Below are 11,090 nucleotides of genomic sequence, written 5' to 3' on the forward strand. Positions count from 1 at the left end.
GCGAGTTGTGCACCCGGCGCCCGGTGCACCTCGCGCGGCGGCGGCTCTCGCCCTAGCCGGGGCAGGGAGGTGGGGAGAGCATCAAGCTGCGGCGCCACGGGAGAGTGGGGGGGTGAGGCGCCCCCTCGCAGCCTGGGGAAGTTCTAGAAGTGAGGGGGATGGGTAGTTACCCCACAATTCGCTCTTAACCCTCTCTGGGCCTTTCTCTTGGTCCCTCCTCCGCAGATGAGGCCGGATCACGGGCTGGATTTGGGGCTTCACCCTGACCCCACCTCTGGCCCGGCCCGCGCCTCTTCAGCCCCCAGGGCCGGGCCTGCTCTCCGCCCCCACAAACTGGTTTCTCAGCTTTGCTGGGCTCTGTTGGGACTAGTCCCTTTGACTCCCCGTTTCTATTTTGGGGAGGGTATTTTGCAGGGAGGGCGCTGAGGGAGGTGGCTTTCTTCCTCTCCTGCGCCCGCGCGCGCCAGGTTTCCTGCCCCAAGGCGGGCTTGGGTGCCCCCTCTGGCAGGAAGTGGGTCCGGGTACACCCGCGTGGCGGTGCATGCGGTCGGGGTGCACCGGTTTCCCGCGCCTGCAGGAGCGGCTTGCGCCCCTCCCCCCTCGCGCCCTGGCCCCTAGTCCCGCTGTCTGGCCTGCCTACAACGGTCGGGTGCAGACACTTGCAGAGTCACCCTGGGGAGTGGTCTGTAGCAAGGGACGACAGGGATATAATCAGGCTCCAGGTAGGGAAGAAAAGTGTAGGGAGCTGGAGGGGTCGCCAGGAGCTTCTCCGACTTGTGCTCAACCACTTGCTGTGTGACCTTGGGCAACTGATCAGGCCACTCTGGGCTCCTTTTTCTTTGGAAAACGAGCAGTGGAGAGAGAGCTTCCAAAATGATTCCTAGGGTCATTTCTGCAGAGTCCCTAAACATTTGTGTAACACAGTGCATCTACAAGTGTATGTAGGGGACATGCTTGAGGCCTAAGCAGGTTTATACTAATCAAGGGATTGAAGTTGGGCCCTAAATGTGGCTTCTCTAAGCCAGGCCTCCCTGATGTTCACAAACAGGTGGAAGAGACAAGCGTTTCTTGGCTTCTCTAGAGGAGGCCTCAAGCGTTTATTCAGGTCCTGGGGGCCTGGCTGGGCTGGGCTGGGGTGGGGAGAGAAGAAGGATGGGTGGATTAAAGGGTCTCTAGCAGCAAGGGGTGGGGTAGGGGCACCATATGGTATAAGAGCTTCCAGGCAGGCAAGCCCAGGCTCTCTGGGATTTAGGGCTGGCTTTGCTCAACTGGAACCCCCCTCTGTAAGTGGGACCTGGCAAACCTCATGTGAGGTCAGCCCTCATTTGGCTGATTAATTTTGATGTTTAGTTTTTAAGGGAGACCTGTGGTGTAATATAAGATTCTAATCATTGCCTGTAATTACAGAGCAGGCCAAGCCACTAATGACGGAGCAGGATAAATCACCAACCACCTTGTTTAAAAGGATCTCCAAGTCTGAAATACTGAAATATTATAAAATAGAATAATTACCAGACAAAGTCCCGCTGTCTGGAGGGCCTCTTGATGCTTAAAGATGGGGGCCTCCAGCCCTCCAAAAATCACACATATACTGAATTATCTTTTTCTTTTCATTGGGTTAAAACTGGAAATTGCTTAAAGATCTGAAAAGGGGGAAGAAAGTTATTTTCAAATGTTCTACTTCTCATTTTGACTAGAATGACAATTCCTGGCCATTATTTTTTAGAAAATGAATATTCAACACACCTTGCCTACGGGTGGCACCAATTTAAGTTTAGTAAGTTAGCTGAGTCAGGTGCTTTATTATTATCCCCATTTTACAGATAAAGAAATTTCAGAAGTGGAGGCACTTGGGCCCACCCTTTGCCAAGAGCAGAGATTAGTTACTAGGGGAGAAGTCTAGAGCTGTAGGTCTCCAGGTCACCTTTATTTCCCTATCTATAATTGGGGGAATAGGAATAGAGATGTGGGGGGACCCTCACAATCATTTTTAAGCCTCTGGAAGAGATTTTCAAGTATAGGCTACAGACTCTCCTTGCAGTGGGCGATTTTAGGCAAGTTCAAAATTAGTGGGGCTGATTAAACCCAAACTGGCCTCTAAGAAGGCAGATAGTGCCAGAAAAGCACTAAAAAGTTTTGGGAATCGGCCTTGCTAGGGCCCCTGGGAGCTGTTAGAAGGGTCTGTCTCAGCTGGAGAAACCCCTGTCTCTCTAGTGTCAAAGAGGGAAAGGCCATCTGATTTCAGGTATGGGCCTGGGGGAGAGAAGAAGAGATCCACTCTGCAGCTTTGGGCTCCTTTTCCTTTCCACTCCTTACCTATTAGAATTTCAGCCATTTCTCTGTCTTCTACTCCCTTTCCAAATTGTCTCCATCTTTGAATCTGTTGGGGTAGCCACCAACCCTGGCCAGGTGATCGGCTGTGGAGTATCAAGACTAGACCTTTTAACTTTGGTCCTGAGTCTTAGACCTTGTGGATGGAGTGGGCAAGGCACTGATGGGAATGGGTGGTTGGTGGTTACATGGCCACCAGATCCCTGGGTCTCATTCCTTCCATTTACCTTTCCTTTCATGTCCCCTCAGAACTACCAAAGACCTTGATTTTCTCCAAGAGAAGGAAGGGGCAGCTGCTGGCTATAGAGGGAGGGGACCCTGGCAGTATGTTGGTCCCACACCTTTGCCCAGGGTGGCCTCAATCCACATAGCCAAGTCTATGGGCTGGCTGTGCCTAATGGGCCCCAGGCCTGTGGAGGTGGCAGCGTTGGGGCAGGGCAAAGAACCCTTCTGAACAGGAGATAAGGAGCTGATTAGTGCCAATGGCCCTGCCCTGCCTTGTGGTAGCATGTTGGGGGCAGGCAGAGCTCTCTGTGCTGGGCAGAGTGGGAATTTTGGGTACTCCTGGGAGTAGGCAGAGTTTCCTACAGAGTGCCTTGGTGGTGAGAAGCAGGTAAAGGGAGATGTTTCATTTAAAACAACTTTTTTACCTCCCAGCATCCCAGCCATCGCTCCATCTGCTCTGTAGAGAAGGGAAGATGAGCGAATCGAGCTCGAAGTCCAGCCAGCCCTTGGCCTCCAAGCAGGAAAAGGACGGTACTGAGAAACGAGGGCGGGGCAGGCCACGCAAGCAGCCTCCGGTGAGTCCCGGGACAGCGCTGGTAGGGAGTCAGGTGGGTGTCTGAACCTTTCTTTGCTTTATCCCTTTGGGCTAGGGAAGGAATTACCCTTTGGGCTAGAGAAGGAACTGTGATGGTACAGTGGTTAAAGCATTGGGCTGCTAATCAAAAGGTTGGTGATTTGAACACATCAGCCACTCTGCAGGAGAAAGATGAGGCAGTCTGCTTCTGTGAAAATTTACAGCCTTGGAAACCCTTTGGGTCACTTCTAGTCTGTCCTAAAAAAGGGTCACCATAACTTGATGGTTTTGGGGTGCCAGATGTGTCTGAGCAGGTAAAAACTGGAATGGAGGGGTGCAGGATCATTACTATGTATGTGTGTGCGTACACCCTACACATTCTGACCCTGGCCATAGCCACCTCCTGAGACCCCAGAAAAGAACTGGAGGGTGAGGAACATGAGGGGAGTTCTGAAGCCTGTGCCAGAAAGTCCAAGCTGGAAGGGACCCAGGAGTCATTTAGGCCATTGTTTGTACAATGGTAAAAATCAAAATCTTTAATGTGTCATAAACCAAAACTTTCGTAAAATACACTAAAAATGAATTAATTAAAAACTAAAAAAACATGTATAAGTCTAGGGTTATCATTTCATCCAATGCACAAGAAATTATCAATGTGCTATAAAAGTTTCTAAGTACTTACTGTTAATATATGTACTTCCTCCTCGGGTCAGTCACAGAGTCCACTGCGCTGCCCCACTGTTTACAGGCCACACTGAGTAGGGCTGGGCTTTGACTCTGACTTTGTAAATGGGATTGAGGCCCAAGAGGTTGAATAATGCTGGGGAGTTGGGGGGACAGAGGGACTCTCAGAACCTTGGTGCTGCCACCTGTAAGGTTCCACAGAAATGGGAAAGCCATCTGGCACTGTGGGTGCCCCAGGGAGCTGGGCCAAGCCAGGCCCTTAGGGCATCTGTTGTGTGGTAGAGATCTTGGCTTCTCTTAGGGGCAGCTGTCCCCCAAACAAGAAGCAGCTGTTAGTTGAGTCCAGTTTTGGCCCTTTACTGGGAAGACGAGGTAATGAAAGGAATTGAGGGTGACTTGCCTCTGACACATTGGGCAGATCATACCTGCAGGCCTCAGTCTTCCCTGTCTGTGAGATGGAAAGAGTTCTCTGTACTGATCACTTTCTGGGGCTTAGGGTTACGTGAGCTCTGAGGGCTCTGCCAATGTATATTGGAATTTGGCCACTTTCAGAGCTCACAGTCAGGAAGAGGGGGGCCCATCTTGTTAGCCTAGTTCCCTATCTCCCTTTCACCCTCTTTTCCCAGAAGGCTTGTTCTGGTACCCAGGATTGGGGGTGGGGGCCGTGGGGGCCACCATGGATGCAGGGGAATGATGTTGGGTTACCAGACCATGCTTACAATTGGCCCATGGGTGACCACCCCTGGGAAACAGTAGCTAGTTACTGTCCAGCTTCCATACATTTTAGGCATGCTTTTTATTCTGTGTTGAGATTATTAAAATTTCAGTGGCAGGGATCTCTGGGGTTGTGAGCATTAATTCATTTCTCCTGGGGGTCAAGATTTTCAGGTGGAGGGAGATAATAATCTGGGGGGGGATGGGGATGTCCTTTTTTCTCTTGTGTATCTCTAGCAAAGTACCACTTGAGGGTGGGTGGGTGGGTGGGCAGGAGATGGAGTCCAGTTAGTATTAGGTTAGTCAGTGGCAGAGGTGGGAGTTACAGCTGCTTGACAGTATCTTTCTGTCCCATAACATCTTTCCCAGGAGTCTTCTGGCCATTACTTCTTGCCGTCATTTTATCACAGAAACCCTCAGGGAAGCAAGGGGAGGGGCTCGGAGTTCTTTTGGCAAAGATGATCAGACTGAGAGGCCTCGCATCCTGAGATGTTTTCCTGCCATGACTTCTAGATTCCTGGGTCAGGGGTGATTACTTGCTGGGCTTAACCCCACGGGGCTGGGGCAGAGAGTCTGTCTTCTGAAGGGACTTTTTCTACTGTGTCCTTCTATCTCCAACTGCCCCATCTCTCTTTGCAGAAGGAGCCCAGTGAAGTGCCAACACCTAAGAGACCTCGGGGCCGACCAAAGGGGAGCAAAAACAAGGGTGCCGCCAAGACCCGGGTAAGGCTTGAGAAGATGGGGCTGTTCCTGGGTGATGAAAAGAGGAGGTTCCTCTCCATAGCACTTGGCAGTTGGCCACAGCTATGGGGAGGACCAGGAAGGGAGTGGCTTGTCCCTCTGATTGAGATACTGTTATCCCCTCAAGCACATGGTGGCTGGTGGTGCAGGGATGGGTCTTTGGTAACTGGGGGAAGTGGGTGACAATGGAAGTCTCACTTCTGCGGGATTGGTCATACCCAGGACCATGGGAAATCAAGTTAGCTTCTGGGGAAAGGCAAAATAGGGAAACTAAAGGAGGCAGTTCTGCCAATCCCTGGCCTGGAATGTTCCATTCTGTCCTGGGGTCTCCTATAGCCTGAGGGGGTATGGTAAGCAGAAGGCCAGATTTATGGTGGCATCAGCCTTTCAAAAAAGTTGTTTTGTTTTTTATTTTTTTCTAAAACACGACTCATATCCTCTGAGTCATGGGTGGAGGAGGGAGTGGGGGGCATGAAGGGTGGGGGGGTGGGGGGGCAAGTGGTTGTCCCAGTCATCACCAGCTGGACTCGGGTGGGCCACTGGGGTGAGAGCCCTGGGCTTTCCTGAGCAGAGACAGGCAGTTACCCCTTCTCATGCCTCTCCCTGTCCTGGGGTACTGGGCATTGGATAAGCACTGTCAGGGGCCATTTGTTATTTACTGGATCCTCTCCGACCCTCTAGAAAACCACCACAGCTCCAGGGAGGAAACCGAGGGGCAGACCCAAAAAGCTGGTAGGTGAAGGAGCAACTGCTGCTCATCTCCTTGGCTCTTTGTGGGGAGGGTGCTATGGATGGATGATGCCTGATCCCAGAACCTGCAGTGGAAAGACTGCCCTCCTTGTTTCTCAGGCTGGGAGTGTTGGGACATCGGTTTACAGAAACCAAGAGAGGGTAGGGGTTTGCCTAGGGCCTACCTAGACTTTCTGCATCCAGGCTGAGCCTGTGAGAGGTGAGGAGTCCAGGTATCAACCAGATATCCCTGTTCTGTATCTCTCCTCCCCTCTGCTTCTGGAACAGACTTAGAAGTTTAGGGGAGATCTTGAAGGTCATCTAGTTTGGCACCCATTATAGAGAGGAAGAGTGGAGGCCACAGGGGGAAGGAATGAGGTTTGTCCTTACTGCGGTCCCTTTGGTGGAAGGACAAAGCTAGGGAGGGAAAAAACCCGCAAAGGAGCTCAGCCCTGGAGGCTAAGGGCTAAGTGGGAGTGAGGTGTGGCCCCACCATACCTCATGAGGAGACACTGAGAGGTGTTATCTTTAGGGACCCAAATAGCTGGCAGGGGTTGCTGGGTTGCCTCCAGGGTGCACTGCAATTGGAACCATCCCAGCCATCCTCCTGGCCCTTTCTGCCCCTAGCTTACCCTCTCAACTCCCTGAGGTGCTCATTCCTCGAGCTGAGCCACCACTAGGGTGAGGGTGGGGTTAGGGGGGCTCTGGCTGGGCCCCAGGAGTGAGTAACAGGAAACAAGTTGTTTTGGAGTTTGTGCCTGGCACGGGGGCTGTGGGCCCGTGCGGTGTCCCGACATTCCCGCCCAGTGAGTGAGCCCACACTTCCTCTTCCTCTCCGCCCTGGCCTGGGGTCAGCCCACTGCCACCCCTAGGGCTGCTTGGTGCTCTAACACACCTGCCTCTTGTGTGCCAAGACCACCTGGCAGGGGGCTCCTCACTCTCAACCTACTCCTTCCCTTCCCAGCTCCTCCCTCCCTCCCTCCCCTTCCCACCCACAGAGCTCAGCTGCCCCCAGTGCCACCCCCACCCCACCCCTGCAATGGGCCTGGGGATGGGGCCCTGGCTCCTGGCTCTGTGTGTGAGCGGCATGTGTGTGGTTTTTTTTTCCCCCTCTTTAAATTCCTCCTTTTTTTATGAATGAAACCCGGCCATGGAGGTTGCTGAGTCATCCACACACTCAGCCCTGACTCATCTCATTCCCCCCTCCTTTTCTCCAGAGCCAGGGAGTGCTGGAGAGGTGGGGGTGAGTCTGGCCTCTCCTCCTCATACTGCCTCCCACCCCCTCCCAGATCTCTGGGGGTAGAGTAGGAGGGGCCAGTCCCAGCCCTTGCTGAGAGTCCTTTTCCTTCCTGCTCCCACTCTGTAGGAGAAGGAGGAAGAAGAGGGCATTTCGCAGGAGTCCTCAGAGGAGGAGCAGTGACGGACCACACCGTGCAGCCTGCTCCGGACCCGAGGAGCCGTTTCCTTCTGGGACTGGACAGCTTTGCTCTGCTCCCATGCCCCCCATCCCTGCCCCGAGGCCCACGCATCGCCAACCCCTCCTGGGCACTGCCACCCCCCACGCCTCACCATCACACACTACACAGCACACCAGCCGCTGTAGGGCCCCCACAGCTGAGTGGGGAGCAGTTTTCCTTTGGTTCAGTTCCCAGCGATCCCTTCCTTCCCCAAGGCACAACACACACTTGGCCCTCCTGGACAAGGCTAATGTCCCACTTAGCCGCACCCTGCACCTGCTGCATCCCCATCCTCTTGGGTGGGGACATTGCTGCCTGGGCCCTTCTGCTCTCCCACTCTCCCCTCTGGCTCCCCATAAAGGAGCCGAGGTGGGCTCCCCTGGCCTTAAAGGGGCCTATGCCCCATCTTCTGACATGCCCCATTCCACCTTACTGGCAGCAGCAGATGTGGTCAGTTGAGGTGGGTGCTCACCTGAGGATGCCCCCAGCCTGTACCAGGTGGGGCTCATACCTCCCTTTCTTCCTTCCCCACCTTCCTTAGTCCCTGTACTAGGTTGGACAGTGACCCTCCTTTGGGGCACAGGAAGGAAGGCAGGAGGAAGGATTTGAGCCCTCTTCCCTCCACTGTTTGCATTAATAGGTGTCCTGAGTCACCATTTAAGTAAGTGGGCTCAAGGAGTCCCAGGGTCCCTGTGGCAGCCACTTAAGGTGAACTGGGATGTTGAACCCACCCTGTCCGCTTTCACTGTAGGCCTCAGTTTCCTCCTTCAGAGGGGGCACTAATATCCAGGAGCTAGCCTTGCCAACGTCCGTCCCTCCTGCTCCTCCCTGTCCCCCAAGGTTCTGGTTCCATCTTTCCTCTGTTCACAAACTACCTCTGGACAGTTGTGTTGTTTTTTTTTGTTGTTGTTCAATGTTTCATTCTTAGACATCCGTCATCACTGCTGCTGCTACCAGTGCCAAATGTTCGTCCTCATCACCTCCCCCTGTTCTGCCCACGCTCCCCTCCCCCAAGATGCTCTACTTCAAGGGGAAGGGGACTGGGGTGTAGCAGGCTGGGTTACTGACGACCCCAGTCCCAGGGAAGGTGGGGCCCTGCCCCTAGCATGCTGCAGCAGAGTGAGGAGGGGTGGCACATGTTGACCGGTGAGGGTGTAGGGGCCATCCTCTCCCCTTGTTCTGTCGGGGAGGGGGTAGCCATTATTTGTCCCAGCCTGGGGCCCTCCTCTGGTTTCCTATTTGCAGTTACTTGAATAAAAAAATATCCTTTTCTGGACTGGAGTCTTTGTGTGTGTGTTTGATGAGAGTTCTCCTAGAACCTGAGGTAGGGTGGGAAGCAAGGACCCAGTGGGTAGGGGTGGTACTAAGGAAATGCCCCACCCCCACTGTACTCTCCACTGATAAGAGAATAGCATTGGGGTCAGCTCCAGGGAAGGAAACAAAGCACCTCTTATAAGAAATCGACCACACCCCTAGCCACAAAACATTTTATTTACAAAAAAAAAAATATATATATATTGAATACTATACATCAGGTCCTTTCACCATGGAAACCTCTAAGCCCTCCTGGGGGTTTATGCTAAAGCTAAGTCAGGGAGGGCTAGAGGAAGGTAACCAGTTGCTATCAAGTCAATTCTGTCTCATGGCAACCCCATGTAAGTAGAAGTGCTCCACAGGGTTTTTAAATGGCTGATTTTTTGGAAGTTGTTGCCAAGCATTTCTTCTGAGGCACCTCTGGGTGGATTTGACCTCCAACCTTAGCAGCCTAGTGCATTAACCCTTCTGTACCACTCAAGGACTCCTAGAGGAAGCCCTCCCAGCCACCTCCACTCAGAAGGAAAAGCTATCCTCCATTAGTGCCTGGGGGTGGGTGGTAGGCTCAGAGCTCACAAAGGGCTGTAGGTAGGAGCAGCCTGTTAAGCAGAGGCTTGGGGAGTGGGAGGAGGAATGGGGATCCAGAACCCAGCAGGGTGCTAGGTGAGTACAAGTGGGAGGGGGGAAGCAGCAGGCTATGGGCCTCTTGGGCACACCAGGAGCCCAACGTTCTGAAGATCAGGGCTAGGGGTTAGTTTTATGTCTTGACGTCCAACAAAGGCATCCGCTTGTGCTGGTAGCCACTCTGCCAGCCATGTACCACCTGTGAGGGAGGAGACTGTGCCACAGGGCTGGGCTCTGGCCTTGGGAATCAACTGGAGGAAGTAACCCACTAGGGCAGAAGACTAGTTTTAGGGTTGAGTATGGGTGACTACAGAGCAGCCTCCCACCTCTGCCCAGTTCTCCCTGCTGCCAGCCAGCATGCTCACCTTGGGGTCTCCCACGTCAGAGAGCAGCTCTTGCTCAGCTTCGTGGAGCTCCTCCGCAGGGTCATAGCTATACATGGGGAGCAGATGATGGCGAAGGCGGTCCACCCTGGGGAGATGGGGAGACTCAGCACAGGGACCCACTCCCCCATCAGACACTTGCCTGCCCAGTCTCCATTCCCCCAGGCCGTCCATACCTCCTCCCAGGGCCAGCTAGGGATCTAAGAATACTTGCCCATTCCTGCAATGGCCTCTCCCTGGGAGGGGGGCGGGCAAGATGAGGCTGGGGCAGGAAAACATAACCTCTGGGATAGGGAATTTCAGGCTTGTGTCAGGAGGGCTGAGGGACATCCTACATGTATGCAGAGAACTCAGATCCTATGGGAAGAAATTTCAGCAGAATGGCAGGGAGATAGCACTGGGGCAGGGTCCCCACCCAAAGGACACTCACCGCTTTTTCTTCTGTACATACATTACCTGTAACAGAGAAACAGCACTGTGGAGGCTGCTGAGCCTAGGAATGCCCACAAGTGAAAGGAGAGCCCCTCCACACCCTTCACTCCCACTAACTGTAGGACAGCTGAGACAGGCTGCGTGCATGCTGCACACGGCCCATCCAGCCCTGCCTCAGCAAAGGCATGTGTGTGTATGTGTGTGTGTGGCTTCTTACCACAGCCACCACCACCCCAACCAGGGTGATGAGGAAGAAAGGCCCCAACACGTAGCCCACCATGGAGTCGCTGTTGGCCTGGGGGACATTGGGCACTGTAGTGTTACTCATGACATCGGCAGTGGCGGCCCAAGCCGGAGGGCTGGGTAGTCAGCATGGGCAGTGTGGTGCCTCGGGAGGGCGCCTCCACTGGGCTCCCTGGGGAGGAGGAAGGGAGGTTATCCATTTCACCCAGGGTGACAGCCAAACTCTGGACCCCTCCCCAGAGCTGGAGATCTATAAAAAGTTAGATACTGGGACTGAGAATCCTCCAGCATGCTGGCTGTAACCCTCCACTAACTCTCAGCAGATCCTGGGGGTAAAGAGCACCAAGTGAAGGCCAAGACCCAGGGCTCAGTCTTCCCCAGCTCCTCTCTCCGAAGAAGAATGGGACCCAGCTCAGATGCCAGCTAAATACTTGCAGGTTCCAACTCCCAAGTTCCAGTCCTGGCTGCTGCCCTAGACCTCCTGGGGCACTGGACAGCCAGCACCCATGCAGTGGGGCAGCTGGGGAGATGACGTACACATAGGAGGGTCCTGCCCTACAGCCTAGGGATGAGGTGGTAGCATTTTAAAGAGCTCCCCTCTGTCCAGACCTAATCACCACATTTCAGGCTACTGGCCCC

The 11,090-nt window shown here is 53.8% G+C and overlaps 2 protein-coding genes across 2 annotated transcripts; one reads left to right on the top strand and one right to left on the bottom strand.

Annotated features, from left to right (window-relative positions):
- The first annotated feature begins 3,029 nt into the window (after window positions 1-3,029).
- On the top strand, window positions 3,030-7,418 carry HMGA1 (high mobility group AT-hook 1). Its single transcript, XM_007939347.1, has 4 exons — window positions 3,030-3,131; window positions 5,168-5,251; window positions 5,951-6,001; window positions 7,365-7,418. Exons 1-4 carry the CDS (start codon window positions 3,030-3,032, stop codon window positions 7,416-7,418), a joined length of 291 nt encoding a protein of 96 aa, XP_007937538.1.
- A 2,108-nt stretch (window positions 7,419-9,526) lies between these two features.
- Window positions 9,527-10,536, bottom strand: SMIM29 (small integral membrane protein 29). The gene is made up of 4 exons (XM_007939349.2): window positions 10,426-10,536; window positions 10,207-10,232; window positions 9,759-9,864; window positions 9,527-9,592 (listed from the first exon to the last, which is right to left on the bottom strand). Exons 1-4 carry the CDS (start codon window positions 10,534-10,536, stop codon window positions 9,527-9,529), a joined length of 309 nt encoding a protein of 102 aa, XP_007937540.1.
- Window positions 10,537-11,090: the final 554 nt, after the last annotated feature.

This window comes from Orycteropus afer, unplaced genomic scaffold, assembly GCF_000298275.1.
Source record: "Orycteropus afer afer isolate SDZICR_OR568_19922 unplaced genomic scaffold, OryAfe1.0 scaffold00059, whole genome shotgun sequence".
Classification (NCBI taxonomy): domain Eukaryota; kingdom Metazoa; phylum Chordata; class Mammalia; order Tubulidentata; family Orycteropodidae; genus Orycteropus; species Orycteropus afer.

Bases quoted from the DNA above. Each gene is read 5' to 3' on its own strand.
- HMGA1 (XM_007939347.1), top strand. From the start codon at position 3,030: ATGAGCGAATCGAGCTCGAAGTCCAGCCAGCCCTTGGCCTCCAAGCAG. The intron at 3,132-5,167 runs GTGAGTCCCGGG...CTCTCTTTGCAG, and splicing joins GGCCACGCAAGCAGCCTCCG to AAGGAGCCCAGTGAAGTGCC. The intron at 5,252-5,950 runs GTAAGGCTTGAG...CCGACCCTCTAG, and splicing joins AGGGTGCCGCCAAGACCCGG to AAAACCACCACAGCTCCAGG.
- SMIM29 (XM_007939349.2), bottom strand. From the start codon at position 10,536: ATGAGTAACACTACAGTGCCCAATGTCCCCCAGGCCAACAGCGACTCC. The intron at 10,233-10,425 runs GTAAGAAGCCAC...TCTCTGTTACAG, and splicing joins TTGGGGTGGTGGTGGCTGTG to GTAATGTATGTACAGAAGAA. The intron at 9,593-9,758 runs GTGAGCATGCTG...CCTCCCTCACAG, and splicing joins CTGACGTGGGAGACCCCAAG to GTGGTACATGGCTGGCAGAG.